At 44.4% G+C, this 27843-nt stretch overlaps 1 protein-coding gene and 1 long non-coding RNA gene across 2 annotated transcripts; both read left to right on the plus strand.

The window, feature by feature from the left end:
• Positions 1–12922: 12922 nt before the first annotated feature.
• Positions 12923–16017, plus strand: LOC120968044 (uncharacterized). The gene is made up of 2 exons (XR_005762071.3): positions 12923–15293; positions 15385–16017. It is a non-coding gene; the product is annotated as an uncharacterized lncRNA (long non-coding RNA).
• Positions 16018–19669: 3652 nt separating this feature from the next.
• On the plus strand, positions 19670–22024 carry LOC109731443 (serine/threonine-protein phosphatase 7 long form homolog). The gene is made up of 4 exons (XM_073502837.1): positions 19670–20099; positions 20191–20811; positions 20898–21149; positions 21229–22024. Exons 1-4 carry the CDS (start codon positions 20031–20033, stop codon positions 21451–21453), a joined length of 1167 nt encoding a protein of 388 aa, XP_073358938.1. The 5' UTR covers positions 19670–20030; the 3' UTR covers positions 21454–22024.
• Positions 22025–27843: the final 5819 nt, after the last annotated feature.

A 27843-nucleotide genomic window follows, 5' to 3' on the forward strand; every position in this document is an offset into this window, starting at 1 on the left:
CATGCCGTCGTGCTGACGAAACTCTCCCTCAACACTCGGCTAGATCGGAGTTCGAGGGACGTCATCGGGCTGAACGTGTGCTGAACTCAGAGGTGTCATGCGTTCGGTACTTGATCGGTCGGATCCTGAAGACGTACGACTACATCAACCGCGTTGTGCTAACGCTTCCGCTTTCGGTCTACGAGGGTATGTGGACACACTCTCCCCTCTCGTTGCTATGCATCACCATGATCTTGCGTGTGCGTAGGAATTTTTTTTGAAATTACTACGTTCCCCAACAGTGGCATCCGAGCCAGGTTTTATGCGTAGATGTCATATGCATGAGTAGAACACAAGTGAGTTGTGGGCGATACAAGTCATACTGCTTACCAGCATGTCATACTTTGGTTCGGCGGTATTGTTGGATGAAGCGGCCCGGACCGACATTACGCGTACGCTTATGCGAGACTAGTTCTACCGACGTGCTTTGCACACAGGTGGCTGGCGGGTGTCAGTTTCTCCAACTTTAGTTGAACCGAGTGTGGCTACGCTCGGTCCTTGCGAAGGTTAAAACAGCACCAACTTGACAAACTATCATTGTGGTTTTGATGCGTAGGTAAGAACGGTTCTTGCTCAGCCCGTAGCAGCCACGTAAAATTTGCAACAACAAAGTAGAGGACGTTTAACTTGTTTTTGCAGGGCATGTTGTGATGTGATATGGTCAAGGCATGATGCTAAATTTTATTGTATGAGATGATCATGTTTTGTAACCGAGTTATCGGCAACTGGCAGGAGCCATATGGTTGTTGCTTTATTGTATGCAATGCAATCGCCCTGTAATGCTTTACTTTATCACTAAGCGGTAGCGATAGTCGTAGAAGCATAAGATTGGCGAGACGACAACGATGCTACGATGTAGATCAAGGTGTCGCGCCGGTGACGATGGTGATCATGACGGTGCTTCGGAGATGGAGATCACAAGCACAAGATGATGATGACCATATCATATCACTTATATTGATTGCATGTGATGCATCTTATCTTGCTTTGATTGTCGGTAGCATTATAAGATGATCTCTCACTAAATTATCAAAGTATAAGTGTTCTCCCTGAGTATGCACCATTGCGAAAGTTCTTCGTGCTGAGACACCACGTGATGATCGGGTGTGATAGGCTCTACGTTCAAATACAACGGGTGCAAAACAGTTGCACACGCGGAATACTCAGGTTAAACTTGACGAGCCTAGCATATAACAGATATGGCCTCGGAACACGGAGACCGAAAGGTTGAGCGTGAATCATATAGTAGATATGATCAACATAGTGATGTTCACCATTGAAACTACTCCATCTCACGTGATGATCGGACATGGTTTAGTTGATTTAGATCACGTGATCACTTAGAGGATTAGAGGTATGTCTATCTAAGTGGGTGTTCTAAGTAATATGATTAATTGAACTTAAATTTATCATGAACTTAGTACCTGATAGTATTTTGCTTGTCTATGTTGATTGCAGATAGATGGCCCGTGTTGTTGTTCCGTTGAATTTTAATGCGTTCCTTGAGAAAGCAAAGTTGAAAGATGATGGTAGCAATTACACGGACTGGGTCCGTAACTTGAGGATTATCCTCATTGTTGCACAGAAGAATTACGTCTTGGAAGCACCGCTAGGTGCCAGACCTGCTGCAGGAGCAACACCAGATGTTATGAACGTCTGGCAGAGCAAAGCTGATGACTACTCGATAGTTCAATGTGCCATGCTTTACGGCTTAGAACCGGGACTTCAACGACGTTTTGAACGTCATGGAGCATATGAGATGTTCCAGGAGTTGAAGTTAATATTTCAAGCAAATGCCCGAATTGAGAGATATGAAGTCTCCAATAAGTTCTACAGCTACAAGATGGACAAGAATAGTTCTGTCGGTGAGCATATACTCAAAATGTCTAGGTATAACAATCACTTGATTCAACTGGGAGTTAATCTTCCGGATGATAGCGTCATTGACAGAATTCTTCAATCACTGCCACCAAGCTACAAGAGCTTCGTGATGAACTATAATATGCAAGGGATGGATAAGACCATCCCCGAGCTCTTCGCAATGCTAAAAGCTGCGGAGGTAGAAATAGAGAAGGAGCATCAAGTGTTGATGGTCAACAAGACCACTAGTTTCAAGAAAAAGGGCAAAGGGAAGAAGAAGGGGAACTTCAAGAAGAACAGCAAGCAAGTTGCTGCTCACGAGAATAAACCCAAGTCTAGACCTAAGCCTGAAACTGAGTGCTTCTACTGCAAGCAGACTGGACACTGGAAGCGGAACTTCCCCAAGTATTTGGTGGATAAGAAGGATGGCAAGGTGAACAAAGGTATATGTGATATACATGTTATTGATGTGTACCTTACTAATGCTCGCAGTAGCACCTGGGTATTTGATACTGGTTCTGTTGCTAATATTTGCAACTCGAAACAGGGACTACAGATTAAGCGAATATTGGCTAAGGACGAGGTGACGATGCGCGTGGGAAACGGTTCCAAAGTCGATGTGATCGCGGTCGGCACGCTACCTCTACATCTACCTTCGGGATTAGTTTTAGACCTGAATAATTGTTATTTGGTGCCAGCGTTGAGCATGAACATTATATCTGGATCTTGTTTGATGCGAGACGGTTATTCATTTAAATTAGAGAATAATGGTTGTTCTGTTTATATGAGTAATATCTTTTATGTTCATGCACCCTTAAAGAGTGGTCTATTTTTGTTGAATCTCGATAGTAGTGATACACATATTTCATAATATTAAAGCCAAAAGATGCAGAGTTGATAATGATAGTGCAACTTATTTGTGGCACTGCCGTTCAGGTCATATCGGTGTAAAGCACATGAAGAAACTCCATACTGATGGACTTTTGGAACCACTTGATTATGAATCACTTGGTACTTGCGAACCGTGCCTCATGGGCAAGATGACTAAAACACCGTTCTCCGAAACTATGGAGCGAGCAACAGATTTGTTGGAAATCATACATACAGATATATGTGGTCCGATGAATGTTGAGGCTCGCGGCAGGTATCGTTATTTTCTCACCTTCACAGATGATTTAAGCAGATATGGGTATATCTACTTAATGAAACATAAGTCTGAAACATTTGAAAAGTTCAAAGAATTTCAGAGTGAAGTTGAAAATCATCGTAACAAGAAAATAAAGTTTCTACGATCTGATCGTGGAGGAGAATATTTGAGTTACGAGTTTGCTCTTCATTTGAAACAATGTGGAATAGTTTCGCAACTCACGCCACCCGGAACACCACAGCGTAATGGTGTGTTCGAACGTCGTAATCGTACTTTACTAGATATGGTGCGATCTATGATGTCTCTTACTGATTTACCGCTATCTTTTGGGGTTATGCTTTAGAGACGGCTGCATTCACGTTAAATAGGATACCATCGAAATCTGTTGAGACGACGCCTTATGAACTGTGGTTTGGCAAGAAACCAAAGTTGTCGTTTCTTAAAGTTTGGGGCTGCGATGCTTATGTGAAAAAGCTTCAACCTGATAAGCTCGAACCCAAATCGGAGAAATGTATCTTCATAGGATACCCAAAAAAGACTGTTGGGTACACCTTCTATCACAGATCCGAAGGCAAGACTTTTGTTGCTAAATTTGGAATCTTTCTAGAGAAGGAGTTTCTCTCGAAAGAAGTGAGTGGGAGGAAAGTAGAACTTGATGAGGTAACTGTACCTGCTCCCTTATTGGAAAGTAGTTCATCGCAGAAACCGGTTTCTGCGACACCTACACCAATTAGTGAGAAAGTTAATGATGATGATCATGAAACTTCAGATCAAGTTGTTACTGAACCTCGTAGGTCAACCGGAGTTAGATCCGCACCAGAGTGGTACGGTAATCCTGTTCTGGAGGTTATGTTACTGGACCATGACGAACCTACGAACTATGAAGAAGCGATGGTGAGCCCAGATTCCGCAAAATGGCTTGAGGCCATGAAATCTGAGATGGGATCCATGTATGAGAACAAAGTGTGGACTTTGCTTGACTTGCCCGATGATCGGCAAGCCATTGAGAATAAATGGATCTTCAAGAAGAAGACTGACGCTGACGGTAATGTTATTGTCTATAAAGCTCGACTTGTTGCGAAAGGTTTTCGACAAGTTCAAGGGATTGACTACGATGAGACTTTCTCACCAGTAGCGATGCTTAAGTCTGTCCGAATCATGTTAGCAATTGCCGCATTTTTATGATTATGAAATTTGGCAAATGGATGTCAAAACTGCATTCCTGAATGGATTTCTGGAAGGAGAGTTGTATATGATGCAACCGGAAGGTTTTGTCGATCCAAAAGGAGCTAACAAAGTGTGCAAGCTCCAGCGATCCATTTATGGACTGGTGCAAAGCTCTCGGAGTTAGAATAAACGTTTTGATAGTGTGATCAAAGCATTCGGTTTTATACAGACTTTTGGAGAAGCCTGTATTTACAAGAAAGTGAGTGGGAGCTCTGTAGCATTTCTGATATTATATGTGGATGGCATATTACTGATTGGAAATGATATAGAATTTCTGGATAACATAAAGGGATACTTGAATAAGAGTTTTTCAATGAAAGACCTCGGTGAAGCTGCTTATATATTGGGCATCAAGATCTATAGAGATAGATCAAGACGCTTAATTGGACTTTCACAAAGCACATACCTTGACAAAGTTTTGAAGAAGTCCAAAATGGATCAAGCAAAGAAAGGGTTCTTGCCTGTGTTACAAGATGTGAAGTTGAGTAAGACTCAATGCCCGACCACTGCAGAAGATAGAGAGAAGATGAAATATGTTCCCTATGCTTCAGCCATAGGCTCTATCATGTATGCAATGCTGTGTACCAGACCTGATGTGTGCCTTGCTATAAGTTTAGCAGGGAGGTACCAAAGTAATCCAGGAGTGGATCACTGGACAGCGGGTCAAGAACATCCTGAAATACCTGAAAAGGACTAAGGATATGTTTCTCGTTTATGGAGGTGACAAAGAGCTAGTCGTAAATGGTTACGTCGATACAAGCTTTGACACTGATCCGGACGATTCTAAATCGCAAACTGGATACGTGTTTACATTGAACGGTGGAGCTATCAGTTGGTGCAGTTCTAAACAAAGCGTTGTGGCAGGATCTACGTGTGAAGCGGAATACATAGCTGCTTCGGAAGCAGCAAATGAAGGAGTCTGGATGAAGGAGTTCATATCCGATCTAGGTGTCATACCTAGTGCATCGGGTCCAATGAAAATCTTTTGTGACAATACTGGTGCAATTGCCTTGGCGAGAATCCAGATTCCACAAGAGAACCAAGCACATCAAGAGACGCTTCAATTCCATCCAGGATCTAGTCCAGGTGGGAGACATAGAAATTTGCAATATACATACGGATCTGAATGTTGCAGACCCGTTGACTAAGCCTCTTCCACGAGCAAAACATGATCAGCACCAAGGCTCCATGGGTGTTAGAATCATTACTGTGTAATCTAGATTACTGACTCTAGTGCAAGTGGGAGACTGAAGGAAATATGCCCTAGAGGCAATAATAAAGTTATTATTTATTTCCTTATATCATGATAAATGTTTATTATTCATGCTAGAATTGTATTAACCGGAAACATGATACATGTGTGAATACATAGACAAACAGAGTGTCATTAGTATGCCTCTACTTGACTAGGTTGTTGATCAAAGATGGTTATGTTTCCCAGCCATAGACATGAGTTGTCATTTGATTAACAGGATCACATCATTGGGAGAATGATGTGATTGACTTGACCCATTCAGTTAGCTTAGCACACGATCGTTTAGTATTCTGCTATTGCTTTCTTCATGACTTATACATGTTCCTATGACTATGAGATTATGCAACTCCCGTTTACCGGAGGAACACTTTGTGTGCTACCAAACGTCACAACGTAACTGGGTGATTATAAAGGTGCTCTACAGGTGTCTCCAAAGGTACTTATTGGGTTGGCGTATTTCGAGATTAGGATTTGTCACTCCGATTGTCGGAGAGGTATCTCTGGGCCCACTCGGTAATGCACATCACTTAAGCCTTACAAGCATTGCAACTAATGAGTTAGTTGCGAGATGATGTATTACGGAACGAGTAAAGAGACTTGCTGGTAACGAGATTGAACTAGGTATTGAGATACCGACGATCGAATCTCGGGCAAGTAACATACCGATGACAAAGGGAACAACGTATGTTGTTATGCGGTTTGACCGATAAAGATCTTCGTAGAATATGTGGGAGCCAATATGAGCATCCAGGTTCCGCTATTGGTTATTGACCGGAGACGTGTCTCGGTCATGTCCACATAGTTCTCGAACCCGTAGGGTCCGCACGCTTAAAGTTTCGATGACAGTTATATTATGACTTTATATGTTTTGATGTACCGAAGGTAGTTCGGAGTCCCGGATGTGATCACGGACATGACGAGGAGTCTCGAAATGGTCGAGACATGAAGATTGATATATTGGACGACTATATTCGGACACCGGAATGGTTCCGGGGGTTATCGGATATATATCGGAGTACCGGGGGTTACCGGAACCCCCCCGGGGGTTTAATGGGCCTTAGTGGAGAAGAGGAGGGGCGGCCAGGGCAGGCCGCGCGCCCCCACCCCCTCTAGTCCGAATTGGACAAGGAGGGGGGGCGGCGCCCCCCTTTCCTTCTTCTCCTCCTCCTCCTTCCCCCCTTCTGCTAATCCAACAAGGAAGGGAGGGAGTCCTACTCCCGGTGGGAGTAGGACTCCTCCTGGCGCGCCCCTCTCCTGGCCGGCCGCCTCTCCCCCTCTTGCTCCTTTATATATGGGGGCAGGGGCACCCCAAAGACACAACAATTGATCATTGATTGTTTAGCCGTGTGCGGTGCCCCCCTCCACCATAGTCCACCTCGATAATATCGTAGCGGTGCTTAGGCAAAGCCCTGCGTCGGTAGAACATCATCGTCGTCACCACGCCGTCGTGCTGACGAAACTCTCCCTCAACACTCGGCTGGATCGGAGTTCGAGGGACGTCATCGGGCTGAACGTGTGTTGAACTCGGAGGTGCCGTACGTTCGGTACTTGATCGGTCGGATCGTGAAGACGTGCGACTACATCAACCGCGTTGTGCTAATGCTTCCGCTTTCGGTCTACGAGTGTACGTGGACACACTCTCCCCTCTCGTTGCTATGCATCACTATGATCTTGCGTGTGCGTAGGAATTTTTTTTGAAATTACTACGTTCCCCAACAGGATAGACTTGTTAATTTGCATTACTTGGACAAGGCGACATTTTTGAATGCAAATGTCAATGAAGGGGAGGAGCCCATGGTTTTTGACACAAGTCCAAGCTATGATGATGTTGTAGCGAACATGAGAAGCTTGTTACGTTGGATAAACCCAAGTAACGAGGTGAAACTTATTGGGAGGTATGATGTGGGAGTGGGAGTAAAGTCCCCATTAAAAAGTATGTCCATCATCTCCGATTTGCATTGGAATGTGTACAAGGATAAAGTTCAGGGATCACAAGACAAGTCACTTGAATTGTTTGCGACAAAAGTTGAAGTTCCAACAATGAACTCTAAACATTTATCCTGGAGAAGCGAACAACTATGCCGCTCCGCAAAAGACAGAGTGGTCGCTACCGTGTTAACACTTTGTCCATCTGAACTCACAAATCAGCTTGAGCCTGTCTAGCATGTACCTGTCGGCAGCTGCTAGTAGATGCTGAGCCATGACCATCACCGTCTCTGATGGATGATCAGCAAGTCCAGGTGTCGTTTCTGTGTATATAAAGTGCAACATGACCTTGAAAGCCTCCGCTTCCATGTCGTTAATCTCGATGTGTCGAGACCGATTCTCTCTCATTTGCCCGAAGAATCTGGCCTTAAGCACCGGGGACCTTGCAGCGACTATGGCCTTGTGCGCAGCAAAAGACTCACCAGAGACAAGAAATGTAACGTCGGCTCCGGTCTAGCTTTCAAGGAGCTCATCGAGGTGCTGATGCAAGTTCGAGGGTGGAACGTCTAGTTCTTTAACTAGGAACATTGCCAAATCTGGTATTTTCCTTCAGCACCGTGATGGTCCATTTGACGATGAATGAATCATCTATGAGACAACCAGAAACTAGTAGTAGTAGTAGTAGTAGTGTGTGTGATATAGTAGTTTGAACTATGTTTTAATAACTATGTTTGCTTCAAATCAACTTGCTATGTTTGAATTGTGTTTGAAATGATGTAGTAGTTGAACTAGTTTTACATCATCTATTGGAGCACTAGTTTTACATCATCTATTGAAGTTTCATATTTTTTTTATTGATGTAAACCCCTTTTTAAATATAAATTTTATGTCTATCACTTTTTAATGATGTATTTTATATCATCTATTGGAGATGCTCTTAGTTTTGCATCAGCTGGACATTTTTGCTCCAATAGCAGCCTGATAATAGGACACCAATTTGCTCCAAAAGCTGCCCTATACTGAGCACAAAAACATCGGAACCATTGCAAATTCAATCAAACATGCAAAGATAGAGTTTTGAACGTGCAAATTTAAAACATACTTCGAATACAAACCTAAACATAGTTTTGATAGAAAGATACTTCGAGTACAAACTACTGCAAAGTACTTAGAGGTTGTCCTAGTCAATGCCAGAGCCTAACTTGTCCTCCTCCTTCTCAAACGAGCTGACCTCGACCACCATCGAGGGGCCAACCTCATCCTTCTTCTTCTTTTAAAAATTGATGAACTTTTTAAATTTTGTGGACTTTTTTCCAATATTGATGAACTTTGTTTTGATATTCGATGAACTTTTTTTCAAAATCGATGAACTTTTTTCAATTTTGGTGAACTTTTTCAAAATTGATGAACTTTGTTTTGATATTCAATGAACTTTTTTTCAAAATCGATGAACTTTTTTCAATTTTTGGTGAACTTTTTTAAAATTGATGAACTTTTTTCAAAATTGCGAACTTTTTTAGGAATTGGTGAACTTTATTTCAAATTCATGAACCTTTTCAAAAAAATGTCAAATTTTCCAAATTGTTTTGAATTAATTCAAAAAGCTAAGCGGTGCAGTAAACGGTACTGTGCAATAAACACGCGGCTACAATGGTTCTTAAACCTTTCGCGTTACTATTAGTCACTAGCATTAAGAAGCTCTAGTGGTTGGCTACGAGTTGGCTTCCGCGAGCTAAAGGCACGGAATAGGAGGTCCCCAACCGGCGACCCCAAGACCTCTTATTTGACGATGTTGGTATGCCGGCCCACTCACATTACAGTGTAGCAAGTTGAAGAGAGCAACTTTTCTTGATGGCACATTGTGGCGATACAAAATAGTGTAGCAAACTAGTGTAATGCAGCGAGTCGGTTGATGTAAACATTTTGAAAATATTTTTTGAAATTGTGATCAATTTTATAAAGCATGAATATTATTTGAAATTATATATATTTTGAAAGCACATGTTTTTCTAAAACTCCAAACATTTTTTTGAAAAAAGACAAACAAAATTGAAAATGTGAAAATTTTCTAAATTGTGTAAAATTTGAAATTCAAAATATTTTTTGGAAAAACGATTTTTCTAAAAATAAATAAATATTTTTTAGAAAGTACCTCAAATACTTTTTGAAGTTTCGAACAAATTTTGGAATTGAGGACATTATTTCCAAAATGCAAATATTTTTTGAAAAATTAAACAATTTTCAGAAAAGTAGTTTTTAAAGAAATTCCAAACATTTTTTGAACTTTTTAATTTTTGTTTTTTATTTTGAAAAACTAAAATAAAAAGACAAAAATTTGAAAAATAGGTTGACAAAAACCAACAAAAAAACTACACATAAGCTTCTAGAATGTTCCTAAAACCAATAGATAACCAAACAGCGAAACCAAAAAACACTGCACTTAGAGCATCTCTAGCAGATGCCTTAAAAGAGCCAAAACTGTAAAATAACCGTTTTTTATGGTTTTGAGCGGAAAAATTGATCATCCCTCAAAATCAGCCGACTCATATATTTTTTTAGGGAAAGCCTAAAATAAGCCTCCAATATCTCGAATGTTGAGGAGTCGGCGAAAAAAATCAGTTTACCTTAAAATACAAAGACGGCTGGAGGAAGGGAAGCTTGAGCTCCAACCACAAGAATAGTCTCCATTCCTACCAAGATCCATCGTGCCGATCTTAATTCCGGCCAAATTTCTTATGGACGGGCCCGATTCGAAGCGATTCTAGTTGATTTCGGCGCGCCGGCGCGAGCTCCACTTGCTGCTCCTTGGGAGAGACGGCGACATGCCACTGGCACCATGACTAATCGTGGACGGGAGGTATGTCAGCGTCACCGACAAGGTGGTGGCGCTGCACGAGCAGTCGCGGCTCCATCCAATGCTCCGCCGCCAGCCGGGCGTGGGCGAGGCGGCCTGTCAGGTGTGCTGCGACGCCTGATTTGATGTGTGCGGCGGTGAACTATGTGGTGTCCGTGGTGTGTGGCCGCAAGGATTCAGGCAGACGCGGGTGAGAGGGGGGAAGAAGAAGACTACGGAGAATATTCGTTTTTAGGGTAAATTTTTGCGGATATGTTCCGCCTCAGCTTGCAAGGTACCGCAGAACATGTTTTAGGTTTTCATTTTTTTAGAAATTGTTTCTTTTTTTAGATGATTTTAGAATTGTTTCCTTATAATACTTTTTAGGGGTAAACCACACTTTATTCAATGTTTTGAGTACTATTTACAGGAATTAATTACAAACGGGTCGTGGGGAGATCCCAACCACAAGTACCGACCCACATCTAAAGAAGAAGAAAACTTAGCTAAATTATGAGAATCAAAGTTCATACTACGTCCTTCAAAAATAAAATCGCAGCTAATAAAGTCTCTCGCTCGAGTACAAATTTCCTTGATAATAGCGCCATGCCTTCCTTCCGATCCATTCTTTATCTCTCCTACAACTCCTTTGCAGTCACATGCAATAACGATGCGGTGAAGTGATAGGTCGAGTGCTAATGCCAATGCTTCGCCGCAGGCAGTGGTTCTTCCTTATAATACTTTTACAGTTTTACTAAAAATCAGTCATCTGTTTTCAAATTGGCTTCAGGTCGTTTTTTCAGTCGTGTGATTTTGTTCTGAGATCTGCGCTGGTCTGGTGATTTTTTCGGGCCCACTTTGTCTCAGTGGGTCTCAGTGGATCCGTTTTGGTCATTTTCGCGCCCGATTCGCTCTGTTTTTCCGAGGCTCTGTGGAGGCTCTGGTCACTTCTCCAAATCTGACAACGTGCTCCGGCCGACGGACGACCTACGGCGGGGGTCTCCCTTTCTTCTCTCCATTTGCTGCCCCTCCCCTAGCATGCGTGTCCCTTCCATGGCGCCTTCTCTCTCTCCCTCCCTCCCATGGTGCCCCTCCCTCCTTTCCCATGGCACGCCTCCCTCTCCCTCTGTCCCTCACATGTCGTCCCTCTCCCTCCGTTCTTCCTATGGCGCCTCATTCCTCTGTCTTGTCTCTTGTGGTGTCTGTCCCTCTCTCTTTTTGAACCCTAGAACACAAGCAGGTCTCAAATCCTAATTATCTCTATTTTTATAGGTTAATTCGGATTCAGTTTTGCAAATCTGCAGCATTCAAGTCCTAACCCCTTTCTGCTGTTTCAGGTTGATTGGAGTTCAGTTTTGCAAGTCTGCGGCAGTCAATTAAAAAGAAGGTGACACCAATGCTATGTGAGGTGACATTTTGTTATTTTGTTGTGTCTAAATGGAACTGAAATGATACCGTGTGCTCATTTTTTTAAGTGAAAGTCATGCTATCTTGTAAAGATAGTATAATACATATTCTAGGTACTAGATGTTCTGTTTTGATTCATGGTGTCCATGAATGTTGCAGTCTTGTCTGACATTCTGACAATTTGCTATAAGCAGTACCCTGAATCCCATAGTCTGAGGTCTTCCATCATTTTATTATCTCCCTATACCTTTCCCAAGTTTTTTTGTCACACAAGCCCCTATTTCTCAGCTCATTAAGCTTGTACAGTGAGTATGCATGTCAGTGTTCAGCCTTAGTAGTTGTCAGTATCACTATGCATCAGTCATCTGCATTGTTTCATTCTTTAGTTATTATTTATAATTAATTTGCCTTACTATTTATCATTTTCCAGTTTCCATATCATTCTTCATTTATCAGTCCAGTTATTCTCCATGTTGATTTCAGTATTTCACTGATTACTTTCATTTTTTCAATTTGTCCATGATAATTTTGGCGAGAAGGCGTTGCAGGTTGGGCCGCTGGAGTAAGAAGCTGCTTCTCCTGCTGCTGCATAGTGAGTAGTGTCTCATGGCTGCTTAGTTAGTGATTGCTTAGTACTCCTTTCTTTGTTAGTGATTGCTTAGTCCCGCTTTCTTCTTTCTTACAAACTGATGCAAAGATTCTGCACATAGGCCTTCTAGTTTACACAAACTTATCCAAATAATCCAATCAGCCCAGTCACTATTAGCACTTCGGATCTGCACCAAATATGACATGGTGGGTGTGGCATCTATCATATTATTATATATGGTTAGTTGTATCATGTTGGTACTATAGCGAATAGCAAATCTTGGATCTTCCACTAGTATATCTAAAGCAGAACTGCACAAGCCAAGCTGAAAGAGATAGGGAGGTAGTGTCTACGATATAACAAGAGCTAGCTCAGAGAGTGGCAGGGAGCTAGCCTAGTCCGGTGATGGACTCTCCCATGGGCTGCTGGTGGTTGCAGTGGTCGCCGTCCTCCTCTGCTACCCTTTTATTTTATTTGCTTCATTATACATTTTTGTTGTTATTCAGTTTTGAGCATGCATTTAGTTTTCTAGTTTTTGGGGGCGGAATCGAACTTGGTAAATCACATGGAGGTTCCCCCTTGTGGGCTAGTTCAGTATGTGTTGTCATGTTTTTGTGCCGGTGTTTTCACCCCCCTCCACCCCCCCCCCCCCCCCCCCCCCCCCCGAGTAGTGGTACCTGAAATCTCACTCCCATCCTTCCATGTGAGATCGTATTTTTTGTTTTTCATGGTTTTGCAGCAGCAGCAGCAGGGGTTGTGGTATCTATGGGGCAGAGGTCGTCTAGGGGATGCTATGAACCCAACTAAGGTCCTGATGATGGTTTCTAAAACAGTGAGAGTTGCGGGGAGAGCAGTGCTCATGTTTTAGCCTTGTTTAGTTGTATTGCACTCCAGATTTGATCTTGTTTAGTCTTTAGTAAAAAAATCACCCAACTGCTTCAAGTTTATTCAATCTTAGCAGTAATACAAAAAATCATTAGTTATCAGTGTTTTTGTGTTTAATCCAATCTTATCTATCATTTTTTTGTCAGCCTTCTTTCTCCCTGTTTTTAGTTCTCAGTTATCTATTTTTTTAGATCATTGGTTATCATTCACATGTCAGTGTGTTTGTATTTAGTTTATCATTCAGCTTTGTATTTATTTTTTGTCTGTCATCTTCTTCTAGTTGATCAGTCCATATTGTCTTTCTTATCGGTTTTGTCATTAGTAATTAGTTATTAGTCTTGTTTTGTCCTCTATGTTAGTTAGTTCATCAGTGTATTTAGTTTTTAGTTATAATTTATAATTATTTTGCCTTACTATTTATCATTTTCCAGCTTCCATATCATTCTTCATTTATCAGTCATCTGCATTGTTTCTTTCTCCCTGTTTTTAGTTCTCAATTATCTTTTCTTGGATCATTATTTATCATTCATATGTCAGTGTGTTTGTATTTAGTTTATCATTTAGTCTTTGTATTTATTTTCTGTCTGTCATCTTTTATTGTTTTCAGTCTTGTTCATCAGTTCCTTTCAAATTTTTTTGCTCAAACTAATCTTTGTGTATTTTTAAAATTAAACCGTATCAGTCTTCCATTTTTTAGGTCGGTCAGTTTCATTCTTTGTTTTCATCTAGGTGTATTTGTTTATATCTAGAGCTCCCAATTAACCTAATTTATGAGAAAAGTTTTCACGGTCCAAACAACGCCTAAGTTGGTTTCGATTATGAGGCTATGCCTTTTTTAAAATTATGGTTCTAAAAGCCAGGGCACACGTGCAACGCATTTTTCAGTGTCACGCTAGCGAAAGCCTTTTCATTAATGTGTTCACTTATTAGGTCTTCAGTCATTCGATTGTCATCTTGAGTCGTTGTAGTTCACTTATTAGGTTTACAGTCTTCTTTTCTCTTCTGCTGTCTGTTTTATTCAGTCATTGTTGTTCAAATTTCCTCTAATTTTCTTCAGTTTATTCAAGTATAATTTTTCCTTGATCTTCTTTTGCTTAGTTGCTCTTAGTTCTAGGCCATACAGAATTCTTACTCACTCTTAGTTTTAGTAAATCTACATTTATCAACAGTTTTTTATAGTTTGTTTTTACACATAATTAGTTAACCCTAGGTGTACTCATATTGGATCTTACATGCTTATTCCTATCTAGTTTTCGGTCAGAGACCAGATGAAAGTAGTTTTCAGACTAGTATTACTATATATAGAAGAAAGGTCAGCCAGCATAGCGCTGCAAGTTCGACATTGTCTGCTCGCGCTAGGGATGGAATGGAAGTTGTCATAAATTATATCATGGGATCAGTGCTCCTTTTTCTATGAGCTTGTATCATTTAGCTATTATTCAGTTTCTTGGAGTTTAGGCTTGGAATGGATTCGCTATACCATGGATCATGTGTTAACTTGTATCAGTGTTGTACTGGCCTCTCATACTTATATGATTTGGATGAATAAGGTAACAAATTTTTTCTTTTGCATCATTGTCCTTTCATACATTTCAGATTTTGATGAATTGCAGGAGATCCTTATATTATTTCTTCAGTGTTTTATCAGTCAGTGAGCTAGAACCTAGTTCTTGGTTAGTTTAATCTTTCTTCGGTTTCTATATGTTCCTAGGTGAATTATCAGTACTGTTCAGTGTTACATTCGGTGTTTCATTACTTTCTTTCTTCAGATTTGTCCATGCTTTTCAGTTGTGATATATGGCACTTTTGCAAAAAAAAATCTTCAGTTCTTCAAATTTTCTATCCAGTTTTTTTTCATTGTCTTATATCTCTTACTTTACTTCATTTACTTTTTTGTACTCGTATAATTCTCATTTCCTCATTCTTATTCTTCAATCCTTTCTTTTTATATGACTTACCACTCTTTCAATCTTTCGCCCTATTCATTTAATTTTACCGAAAAAGGGTTTCCCCCCGCTTTGTATACAAAGCAACCAACCGAACCATACAGGGATAGGTGCTAGGATGGAAGCAGCACAGTCACGCCCAAACGAAACGACAGAGAAAAGCAAAAGAAACAATTGTAGTAAGTTTGAGTGATGCAATTTTGAGTTTTGGTTCGCCTTGTCAATTGTGACAGCGGGGTCATTCTCAGTTCCTGATTTTTTTTCTTGCAGGGTGTTATTTAATTATTTAATTGAACGGTTCAGGGTTTGAAGATGTTACTTAGGAACAACCAGAATTGTTCGATATTTCTCTGCAAATAAAAGAACCACTTGATATTATAGAAGACAGGTGTCGACCATTGCTGACTTTTTGATTGAAAAGGCAGCAAGTATTTTAGGGTACCACATAGTGCGAAGACACACAATACGAGAGAGCAAGTTGCGTCAATCTCTGAGAGATCATCAAAGTTCAGTTCGACTACTGTACGACATGTCACCTTCTGACATCAGCTGAACACTGCTATAACTAAATGCCAGTCTATAGTTGGCCAGCTATCCCTGAATAACTGGAGAAGGCAGGTCCGTAGTTTGGGTATAGTCTAGTTTGAGTACTAAACAGAAGTGTATGTACACAGCAAGGTCTTTGTTCAGGTTCAGATATACTTGTACTGTTTAGGTTTCAGAGAAGTGCATGTAAACCATTAACTGAATTTAGGATTCTTGTGTCCACGGCCAAGGTCTATCAGCACAAAAGGCCAAGGTCACTAGTTTATTTTTTACATCTTTGTTTCAGTGTTGTAATCAGTCATCTTTCTCTCTATCATTGGTCATTCAGCTTTCAGTTATTAGTTTCATGATTAGTCATCTCTGTCTTGCATTGTTCTTCAGTCATGTTCAGTATTATTCAGTGAACAGAGGTAACTGATATTCATGTTCAGTATTATTATTTAGGATGACTAGCAAAAAGGCCCGTGCGTTGCAACGGGAGAATATCACACACCCTAGCCTTAATAATAATGCCTCAAGACCTTCCCTCCTAATGTCGTGAGCCCAAGAGAGGAGCGCATAGGTGACAAGCAACAATTGGATCACCAATGAAGATGTGGCGGCATGTCACGCACTACACATATCTTGTACTTGTCCTCAATAGGATGATGGCGTAACGCTCGCCCATCTGCTGCTACCGCCACATCCAACCCACACATCCTCCGATTGCTAGCACGACCACCAAGCACAGGGAAAATGTGGAAAAAAATTGTCATCTTAATGGTCCACCAAACACATCTTGTACAAATGTAACATAAGTTTAGAGTAGCATCATAGAGAAATTTACTCTCCTTTCGTAAACCCATATAAATGTAAGCCTGTATAAAAAAAATGTGTCATAATTCGTAAGCAAATAGTAGGTAGGAGATCATATATGCAGTTATTCTATATGTGCGGAATATATTAGCATGAGTAGCATATACACTTGTACATATATTGCCTTTGCATTTTGGACGTTATATAGTTGTATATGGGGCATGAGTTGGCAAACAGTGCATCCTTTTCGTATGCATTTTATTCATCCCATCAGTGTTCCTAAAACTACTTTGATACATTTTTACTTAACTACTACTATAAAATACTACTCTCTCCGTTTCTACATATAAGTTTTTTTTTTTAAGATTTCAATATGAACTACTCCCTCCGTCTCATAATATAAGAGCGTTTTTGACACTACACTAGTGTAAAAACACTCTTATATTATGGGACGGAGGGAGTACATACGTATGTATATAAACATATTTTAATGTATAGATTCACTCATTCATAAACAAACTGAGTATTAAAGTACACATATATGACTTCGGTGGGCGATCTATCCTCTGGATCCATCCAGAGCTTATCTCTTCACATGGATACACGGTAGCTGATCACATCCACTTCCAACCTTATCTCTTCGAGGCAGCTAGTGCTGTAGTCCTTGTTCGTCAAAACTGAGACAAATGGAGGAAGGCAGGAAGGGTAGGTGAGGTGCTGGTGCTGGCCGCATGGCTCGTACTGGCCGTTGGGCGACTTAGTGTGGCGGGGCTGGAGGGAGCAGCTGCTGGGTGGTGCTCGGCCTCGACGGCCTGGCCTCGGCCGTTCTTGCCGTCGTCCTCGTCCTCGGCGCCGATTCTTCCCCATCCATCGCGCCAAGCCAAGCGTGTGTTCCTGATCCTCTTTATTCCTGTGGCGCCGATTTCCGCCAGCGCTTTGGACAAAGCCGAGACAAATGGAGATGGAGGTGTAGGCCTGTAGGGGAGGTGCTGGCCAGATGGCTCGTAAGCAGCTGAATCTGGCCGCGTCAGTCGGCGGTCGAGCAGACAGCAGCAACTGCGCTGCTCCTGCTCGTTGGAGTGGCGCCCGTGGCAACACCACCGCCGCGGCTGCTTCCCTGCCGGCCTCGGGAACCTCCATGGCTGACCTCACACAGCGCCGCCCCGTTCTGGCCCCAAACGCGCAGTCCCGCACCATTCCTCTCCACCTTGCACCGCTGTGGCCTTCACTTGCCTCCTGCCTGTACTCCCAGTCCCAGCCACGGGCGACCTCCTCCTCCGTGCTTGAGAACCCCATCGCCTCGGCTGACCTCTCGTGGGTGCTGCCATGTCCGAGTAGTACAAGCTCCACTCGGCTCTGCTCGAACGACGCTACCGCCACAACTTGTGCTCCGGCGAGCCCTACGTCCCCTCCTGCAGCTTTCGAATCACCATGGCCACGGCCTCGACGATCTGGCAGACGCCGGAGCTGCGAGGTGGGAGAAGGGGAGGGGGAGGGCTGGCGCGGCGAAGGAGGTTCTGGGCGGGGGAGGCACGGACGGCGGCGAAGAGAAGGGCTCCGGGACTGGTCGCGCGTCGACCACCTCGCAGTCGCCGGGGATCTGGAGGCCGGCCGGCGGAGATCACCACCTCTGTTTTCTATTTCAATCAGGCGGCGGACGCGGTGGGTTGGGGGCGACGGGGGTGTTGCGTCCGTCCGGGTCGTATGAACGAGCGATTCGTTTTTTTTACTGTACGAATATCTTACATCGGGAGTGCGGGTTAATTGCACGAAATAGCATGGGCTTTTTCGCAAAAAGCGCGACGACGGTGAGCAGGCGGGCAGAAGCTCTAATCGCTCTATTATTAATTAGCCAATTGCCCGTGCGTTGCAACTAGGCATAAATATTCGGCTGAATTAATATAATTATATATTAAGATATAAACTTAGGATATACAACAAACACAAGAAATCATGTAGCAAAAAAAAACATGCAGCCCGCAAGAAATGATTTTCCTGATTTTGAAAAGAAATCTAGAAACGTAGTTTTAATTATCTTAGACCTGTGTTGCAACATGAAAATTCAACTATGTCGTATGAATTCTCATAATTAAAAGAAATCAGAAATATATATGTACTATGTGAGATAAAATAGTTGTGTTCTGCTTCAAAAAAAACAAATATAAGGAACCTTTGTTCTAAAGAAGCACAAGCAATTTTCACACTTTTCACTTTTAACGAAGCACAAGCAGTTTCTTACAGGAAGGAAATAAAAAGTAATGCCTTTCAAAATGTCGGGCAACCTTGCGTTGTATTGCCTCCAGTGATGGTTAAGAGAAGGTCTCTCGATTACCGATAGTGGAGGCTGATGGTAAAGAATGGCTGCATGACAAGAACTCCTTTCAAAATCTTAGGAAACAAAGAGAAAATAAACCCAACAAAAAGAGCTAGAGAAACTTGATAAGGATGTGCTCACCAGGGCCGCGGTTCCATCGCCTTGGATACGACAGAGGCGATCAAATACTGTCCTGATCCATGGGTTATGCACGCCATGGATCCATAGGTGGGTCGCAGGATCGCACGCAGCGTGGTGGTCACCATCGATCCGGCCTTTGAGGCAGTGACGTAGATCGATGGGGCTGCACTGTGCAAACCTAAGCACTTTGGTTCGTGCGTGCACAAGCAGGGAAACGTCCAGGTTAGGCAAATTTGACAATTTTGACCTATAATCGAAAGCAAATCACAGAATGAACTGGTTGCGAAACTATTTCACACCCCTGACCCTTTTGTGTAGCGCCCGCCACGCCGGCGCCACACCCTACGGTGCAGCGCCTAGCTCCGGGGCGTTGCACCACTGTCCACCGTGGCAGCCCACGGGCCCGCACCCAGCAGTGCAACGCCTCCGAGCTAGGCGCTGCACCTGTACAGTGCAGCGCCTGCGGGCTAGGCGTTGCACGTGTAATGTGCAGCGCCTAGCGGCTAGGCGCTGCACTGTGACTTATATGCAAACGCGCCAGCCCTCTCCTCCCCCACCCTCCCCATTGGCAGTTACAGAAAAAAGGGCGGCGGCCATCTGCACTCCCCCTCTCAATCCCCTCTCCCAAATCTTTCCGATCCGACGATTTGGTCCGTGCATTTGTTCACCAATCCATCGTGGAAGGTACTTTCCTCCGATCCCCTTCGTTCTATCCATAGAAAATAGTATATTTTGAAGAATTGGGGAACCCTTGTTTGAATCTTGCATGTATTAGATTTGGGCAACTTTTGTTTGAATCTTGCATATATTAGATTTGGGGAACCCTTGTTAGATTAGAATGTGGTTTGGATAGATAGGTTGACATGTTATTTATATAGTTTGGATACATAGATTGACATGTTTTTTGTATGGAGAAGTAGATTGACATGTTATTTGTATGGAGAAGTAGATTGACATGTTATAGTTTGGATACATAGATTGACATGTTATTTGTATGAAGTAGGCCCAAGTAGGGGGAAGCACCATATGCTTTGGATCTTGCATGTAGTAGGCCTACTTTAGTTTTTTTGAATTGAAAAGATAATCGTGTTGACAAGAATGCTTTGTTGAAATTGTTAGGATGGTTTGGCTTCTCGATGATCACTGGGACCATCAACACCGGTCGTACGCTATGTCGGTGCAGCAGCGGGTAATACTGAAAGTGGCCGGTGTTATGAATTTCGTATGTTTGTTCAAACACAAATGCCCCATATGTAATGTTATGATTTGTTTGTTTGTAGGAGCTTGCACCTCTGAAGCTTCGGTCTCACGGGATCAGCCTTGGAGGGATGAGCTATGATGAGCGGTACACACCTTATGTTAGGGAGGCAGGACTTCTCCCTTTCATTGAGTTGGTCCGCCGGTCGACGCCACCCAACAATGCTGCAGCACTCACCGCGCTTATTGATCATTGGAGGCCGGAGACACACACTTTCCATCTTCGGACCGGGGAGATGACCGTGACGCTGCAGGATATCGCTATGATCACGGGTCTTCCTATCGATGGCAATCCTTTATGTATGAACACCGATTCTGAAGGGTGGCGCGCGCAGATGCAAGCCCTTATCGGTATGGTTCCTCCGGAGCCTCGGGAGCCAGAAAGGGAAGATAAGAAGAAGGAAAGAGTCGCAGCGGGCGCTACTTTCACGTGGATATCATCGCACTTCGCTCATTGCCCCGATGATGCTAATGAGGACATGGTGAAGACTTATGCTCGTGTCTACATGTGGTACGTGGTATCGAGGACAATGTTTGCTGATGGCACAGGCAAGAATGCTCCATGGATGTGGCTGAAGGCGTTGACCGTCTTCGATAGCAAATGGAGTTGGGGTTCGGCGACACTAGCTTACTTGTATCGACAGGTATGAAGTTGTTTCCTTTTCACTTCATTGATACATTATCAATGCGCTCTTGCGGCAAATTTGACCATGTTCTTTTTTATGTGCAGTTGGACGATGCCAGTTGTAGGCACACTGGAGGTATTGGTGGTTGTCTGCTCGCACTTTCCATATGGAGCTGGGAGCGTCTGCTGGTTGGACGACCTAAGACCGTGAAGTACGAGGATTGGGACGATAAAGACGACCCACTACGGCTCCCCACTTGGGCTTACAAGTGGGATGTGTTAAATGAGACGACGGATGATCCCTCTGTAATGTACAAGTTGTACAAGAGCGAGCTGGACGCGATCACGCCTGAGCAGGTGAACCGACCTTGCATAAGTGATTATCATGCTTGTATCTTCACTCGATATCAATTTTGCATTCAATCCCATTTTGCAGGTGGAATGGGAGCCGTATGGAAAAGGAGAGAGTTTTGGTAACCCTTTAGAGTTCAGGCTTAATCCGATGTGCATTAGGGATAGGGATCTCTGGCATATGCGGTGCCCACTGATATGCAACTGGGCGGTTGAGCTTCACCTGCCACATCGGGTGTTCCGCCAGTTTGGTTTGTTCCAGCCACACCCGCCGGAGTGGGAGGACACGGACAAGTTGCTACACGCGTAAGATATAATTAACCTTGAGCACTTAGCAGCTTCTCGACGGTTTCGATGATGCTAATATCTTGTTTCTAACTTGCAGGTTGGATAGGAAAAAGCAGCGGAAGATCAAGGATTGGGCCAGCCATCACAGGAAGTATGTCGTGCAGTTCGCTCTTAGTGTGGAGCAAGCAAGGGCTGGAAAACGAGCCCAGCTTCGTGAGCACTGCCCGATCGCGTTCAACAACTATCTCGCATGGTTTCTTGCAAGTACCCGCGTGGAGGTATGCCAGCCGGCGTATGCTGAGGAGATTATGGAAGAACCCACCGTTTTTGATGAGGTAGCCCAGCACCAGTACAACGCATTAGTCAGGAAAGGCAACTCGGTGATCCCATCAGCTCCAATGATGAACTTTGTGGTTAGCCCTTTTTGCTTTTCCATTCGCACTTTTCACATCTTCGCTTGCCTAACACTTTGATACCGTTTCTGTTCATAGCGTGCCCAGATCAAGAAAGCAGCTGACGAGACCGAGACTATTCTGGAAACAACCCCGGCTGGCAAAAGCGATGGGGAAGGTGCACTTCGAGAATTCATTAAGGTTCACATCTCCTTCAAACTAGCACTTAACATTTGTTGGTACGTTCCATGTCTCATGCACTTGTACATGTTGCTGCGCCAGGGCCAAAAGTTAAGGCGGCTATCAAACCTTTTCGGTTGTCGTGACCCCGAGTATGTATCACCAGAACGGTCTAGGTCGGCGACACCATCAGATCCCGCTTCGGGGCAGAGCCATGGTGAACCTTTCACGGATGAGGAGGATGTGGGTGGGGTCACCCAAGAGGTATGGCATGACGATATATATCCATTTGTTGATGCATTGCTAACTATATCCTCACACACGGTCTTTCCATATCTTTTGTTGATGCATAGGTTGCTGATGATATGACCTTGGGGACGTACCGGGCTCGGTCTGCATACGAGTTGAAGCCTAGGAGGGGAATCAACAAGTACACACCTGAAGACTTCACCCAAAGAGGAAAAAGGACGGTCGGCACCTCGCGGATGGCGGCTTTGGATGACTATTTGGATGACGATGTCGAACCGGAGCCGGAGCCGGAGCCGGAGCGGGTACCTCTTCCTAGGAAGGTGAAGAAGATAAGCGTCAAGAGGGGGGAGGACCCAGCAAGCGTGGAAAGCACTAGTCATCTTAGTTTTTTTTATAATGTTGAACTTCGAGTGCGATTTGTTATGTCGTTGAACTTGGAGTGGTCGTACCTTTTATGTCGTTGAACTTGGAGTGGTGGTAGCTCTATGGTAAACTGGAACTTATTGTGATGGTCATTTCTATGAAATGAAGTCTTTTGTGAACCCTTTGTTTCTTATACTAATTGTTATACTTGGAGAAATGATGTCGTACCTGAATGTTTGTTATACTAGTTGTTGAACTGTGGCTGAAAGAACTGTGGCTGAAAAAGACCCAGTAGAGGGGGGGAGGAGGCACAGTAGGTAGGCCTCTAGTTTCAGGCAAAAAAATTGCTAAGTGTTTGTGCAGCGCCTAGCACGCAGGCGCCGCACTCTACAGTGCAACGCCTAGCACGCAGGCGCTGCACTATAGAGTGTGGCGCCTCCGTGCTAGGCGCTGCATATGTCTGTAACTAGCCAAACTTCTGTTGCTTTCTGGATAGGTACAGACATATGCAGCGCCTAGCCCGGAGGCGCCGCACTCTACAGTGCAACGCCTAGCTCGCAGGCGCTGCACTGTACAGTGTGGCGCCTCCGTGCTAGGCGCTGCATATGTCTGTAACTAGCCAAACTTCTGTTGCTTTTCTGGATAGGTACAGACATGTGCAGCGCCTAGCTCGGAGGCGCCGCACTCTACAGTGCAACGCCTAGGTCGTAGGCGCTGCACTATAGAGTGTGGCGCCTCCAAGCTAGGCGCTGCACATGTCTGTAACTAGCCAAACTTCTGTTGCTTTTCTGGATAGCTACAGACATGTGCAACGCCTAGCTTGGAGGCGCCGCACTGTATAGTGCAACGCCTAGCGCTCAGGCGCTGCACGATAGAGTGTGGCGCCTCCGTGCTAGGCGCTGCACATGTCTGTAGGTATCCAGCAACCAACAGAAGGTATGCCTCCAGTTTGAGGCAAAAATTTCGCTAAGTGTTTGTGCAGCGCCTAGCTAGGAGGCGCCACACTATAGAGTGCAGTGCCTAGCCCGCAGGCGCTGCACTGTACAGTGTGGCGCCTCCTAGCTAGGCACTGCACTGGTCTGTAGCTATGCAGCTAGAACAGAAGGTACTTTACAGTTTGAGGCACTTGGACTTGGACTTAGTGAATTTTTTAGCTATCCAGAGAGCAAAGCAGCTAGGCGCCACATGGTAGATTGCAGCGTCCAAGTACTTCACGACACATAGTAGTTCATAACACATACTACTTCACGACACATGGTAGTTCGTACAACCAAATCAAGGAGGACACATAGTAGTTCACCGCACATAGTAGTTCTTACAACCAAATCGAGGAGGAGACATAGTAGTTCACGGCACATAGTAGTTCATAACCAAATCGAAGAGGAGACATAGTAGTTCACAAGCAAATCGAAGAGGAGACATAGCTCTATTGCGTAGAGGAAGGCCCCTTTCCCTTCTTCTTCTTCTTCCTCTCTTCTTCCTCTTCCTCCTCCCTTTTTCTTATGAGGTGAGCCTCCTTAACCACCCTCTCCATGAATATCTGCTTGTCCCTCTCTTCTTTTTCAGCTGCAATTGCCCAAAGCTTCATGGTTCTTTCTTCAAAATCCTGTTGACGCTTCTTCTGTGCCTCCTCAACTTGCCTCATCAACGCTTGCTCCCTAGCGCGCATCGCATTTGCCGCACTCTGTTTTCGCTTCCTCTCCTTCTCAAGCTCCTCTTCCTTCTTCTTCTTTAGCTTGGCTGCATCCTCCTCTCTAAGCTTCTTCGCCGCCTTCTCCCACCATCCGGCCATCTCATCTTCGCCATCCTCCTTCATCGTTGGTTTGTTGGGTTGGGAAGCCGCCATACCTACAATGAGTGGAACATAATGGTTAGTAAGGACAATAAGAACAAATGGAAGCAAATATGAAAAATAAGAACATATGGAAAAACAAGAACATATGATACATTATAGTTAGTGAGGAACATACGGAAACAGTCCATCTAGGTATCCAAACATTCCTCTATAACGAACTTGCGCTTGTCCATCACCACGGCCAAGTCCACCACCAAGGCCAAGACCATCACCAAGGCCGAGACCATCACCACGGCCATTACCACCACGTCGAGCTCTTCCACCACCACGGCCGAGACCACCACCACCACCTCTACCACCACCACGGCCTCTTGTAAGTCCAAGTTGCCGACCTCTTGGTTGGCTAGGCACTTGTTGGCTACCACTTGGTTGCCTTGGCACTTGGTGGCTACCACTAGGTTGGCTAACACTTGGTTGGCTAGGCACTTGTTGGGTACCACTTGGTTGCCTTGGCACTTGTTGGCTACCACTAGGTTGGCTACCACTTGGTTGGCTTCGCACTTGTTGGCTACCACTTGGTTGGCTACCACTAGGTTGGCTACCACTAGGTTGGCTACCACTTGGTTGGCTCCCTTGTGTAGCTCCATGTTGGCTTGTGCTTGCATCATTTTTCTTGGACCTTTTCCTTGGTTTCGTACATTTTCTTTTGTTGTGGCCATGACCTTTGCACTCCCCACAACGGGAGCTCTCACGAGGCTCTTGGAATTGGTCGTTGCCCGCTTCGTGGCGCCCACCATGGCCCCATCCGTCCATGTCGCCTCTAAGATGCTTTGTCTTATGTCTACCCCGTTTAACAACCTTCAACTCCGGATCCGGCCATAGTTGAACTCCATGATACTCCGGCCATTGTGATTGGTCAAAGTATGGGTGAAAGCGGGGAGCCCATGTTTTCTTGACCGTCATGATTGAGAACTGGGACTCCCTCACGATGCGTGGGTGATTGATGTCCACATTCCTAACGCGGCCGGCGGCATACAAATGTGAGCATGGGAGATGAAGCAACAATGGCCTCCCGCAAGTGCAATCACATTGTGTTAACGACACCTTGAAAGCCCGACCTCCATGTTGCCAGCCATCGTTTGTGGTTCCTCCTGGCTCTTTCACTTCGTACTTCCACTCTTCGTTGTCATATAATATAGCTTCTTCTGAGTCCGCCTTCCATGATTGAAATGCCAACCATTCATCAACTTTGGGTGGGAACTTGTACTTGTACTTCCGTGGGTTCTCACCCGCTATCTGTGCATCGGTTTCCATCGAGTACTTTACAAAGTACGCATTCATCTTGTCAAATGTGTATTGAACTATTGCCGTCACGGGTAATCCACGTGCACCTTTGAGCACCCTATTGAAGCATTCGGCCATATTGCTTGTCATTTGACCGTATCTCCGGCCATCTTCATCAAAAGCACGTGCCCACTTGTTCCGGTATTGAATGTGCCTATTGAGAAAATCTTGACCCCCGGGATCAAGTTTTTTGTGTGCGAGCAATTTGTTGTACAAAGTGGCGAACCGCTTATCGGAGAAAGCGAGACAACAATCTTGAAGATCATCGGCCAACTCCTTAAGGCCACATGCCCTATAGAAGTTCGAACAAAAGTGCCTCATGCACCATCGATGGTGCAACGGAGCATGCCCGGGAATGTCAATCTCCACCGTGTTAAGAATTCCTTGATTCCGATCCGATATGACACAAATTTCCCTTTCAGCGGGTAACACCTTCGTCCTCAAAAGATGCAGAAACCACTCCCAGTTGTCATTGTTTTCCACCTCAACCAAAGCAAATGCCAATGGCAACACCCGGTTATTGGCATCACTTGCTATCGCAACCAACAAGGTGCCCTTGTATTGTCCGGTCAAGAACGTGCCATCAATTGCGATGACCGGCCTACAATGTTCGAAAGCCCTCACACATTGCTCGAACGCCCAAAAAGCACGGCCAAATACTCTGACTTTCCTTCCTTCATGAACCGTTGTTTGGTGCCCATGAGGCTCGACCACATGAACCATGCCCGGGTTTGTCGCGGCCATGGCTAACAACAACCTAGGGATTCGGTTGTATGCTTCCTCCCATGTACCATACAACATCTTAAATGCGGCTTGCTTCGCCTTCCATGCCTTGCCGTATTTCACCTGGTAATGAAAGATGGCTTTCACAAGGTCAATGACATGTTGGACGCTCATTGTTGGAAGTGTGGATATTGAGTTCGAGAGCCTGTAAGCGATGAACTCGGACGTGAGTTGTTTGTGGTCTTGGGACACAATCTTGCCATCCACCCTTTTGCCTTGGCACATGTGAGTTGGCACACAACTCACTACATGCCAAGTAGGACCTCCTTTCCATGGTCTTGCACGCACAATCCACGGACAACCGCCACGGCGTCTTGCCACTCCTTGTTGGACCTCCTTTCCACGACCTCTACCACCACCACGGCCTCTTCTAAGTCCAAGTTGGACCTCCTTTTCATCTTCACATGCACATGCAACCGTGTGGCGCACATTGACGTCCGAGTGCACCACCTTGTGTGGACGATAATGCGTAACCGAGTAGTTGTCGAGCCACATCTTCAAATCCAACAAGCTGTCGAACTTAGAACCTTTAGCAATCCGGTTCTTGTCGTCTACCAAATCACGGTGAGAGCTTGGCCTAACCCCAAGAGCTACACATTGGCCACCATCTACCACGGCTTCATCCGCGAGACTAACATCCTTGAACAATGTAGTCCGATGATCCCGACCAAATACCTTCTCGAAAGCTTCGGCCTCCTTCACCGTGAACCCCTCCGCATCAACTTGTTCATCGGGACCATCGTCATCCGAGTCCGATGCATATGCACGGGAAAAAGGGATGGAATGGTCCATTGTCTCTTGCAAATGATATTTGTCGAGATCACCCACATTGTTGTCATGGAGATCAACTTCATTGTCATCGTCTGCATACTCATCGTTGTCCTCTTGCAAAGATTCATCTTGGTTGTTTCTACACGGGCTCAATGTTGGCCTTACTTCTTGGGTCAAAAGAGGTTCAACAATTTCATCTTGCTTCAAGGGTGGGGGGCTACTAGCAACCAAAGGGGAGGGGTTCCGGTTCAAGTCCAAATGCAAACTTGACTCAACCTTCTTCGTTGCAAATAACTCAAGAGCCTTGTCTAGTGATTCGGCCACCGTCTCCTTGTATGCAACCCAACGTTGCTCCGAGTTTACACGCATTGTCTTCCAACGGATGTGCATTCCAAAACCAACATTATGCCTTCCCTCCAACTCAATGATATCACTAGGGTCCATCCAATTCAAATCTTTCCTAACTTGTTGCAAGAGCTTCGCATAGCTAGGACTACTATCAAACACAATGTCAAGCTCATCCGGGTCCGGTTCT

Source organism: Aegilops tauschii, chromosome 7 (genome assembly GCF_002575655.3).
Source record: "Aegilops tauschii subsp. strangulata cultivar AL8/78 chromosome 7, Aet v6.0, whole genome shotgun sequence".
Lineage (NCBI taxonomy): Eukaryota > Viridiplantae > Streptophyta > Magnoliopsida > Poales > Poaceae > Aegilops > Aegilops tauschii.

Excerpts from the sequence above, each read along its gene's own strand:
- LOC109731443 (XM_073502837.1), top strand. The coding sequence starts at position 20,031 with ATGGTTTGGCTTCTCGATGATCACTGGGACCATCAACACCGGTCGTAC. Across the intron at positions 20,100-20,190 it reads CTATGTCGGTGCAGCAGCGG|GAGCTTGCACCTCTGAAGCT; the intron begins GTAATACTGAAA and ends GTTTGTTTGTAG. Across the intron at positions 20,812-20,897 it reads TAGCTTACTTGTATCGACAG|TTGGACGATGCCAGTTGTAG; the intron begins GTATGAAGTTGT and ends TTTTATGTGCAG.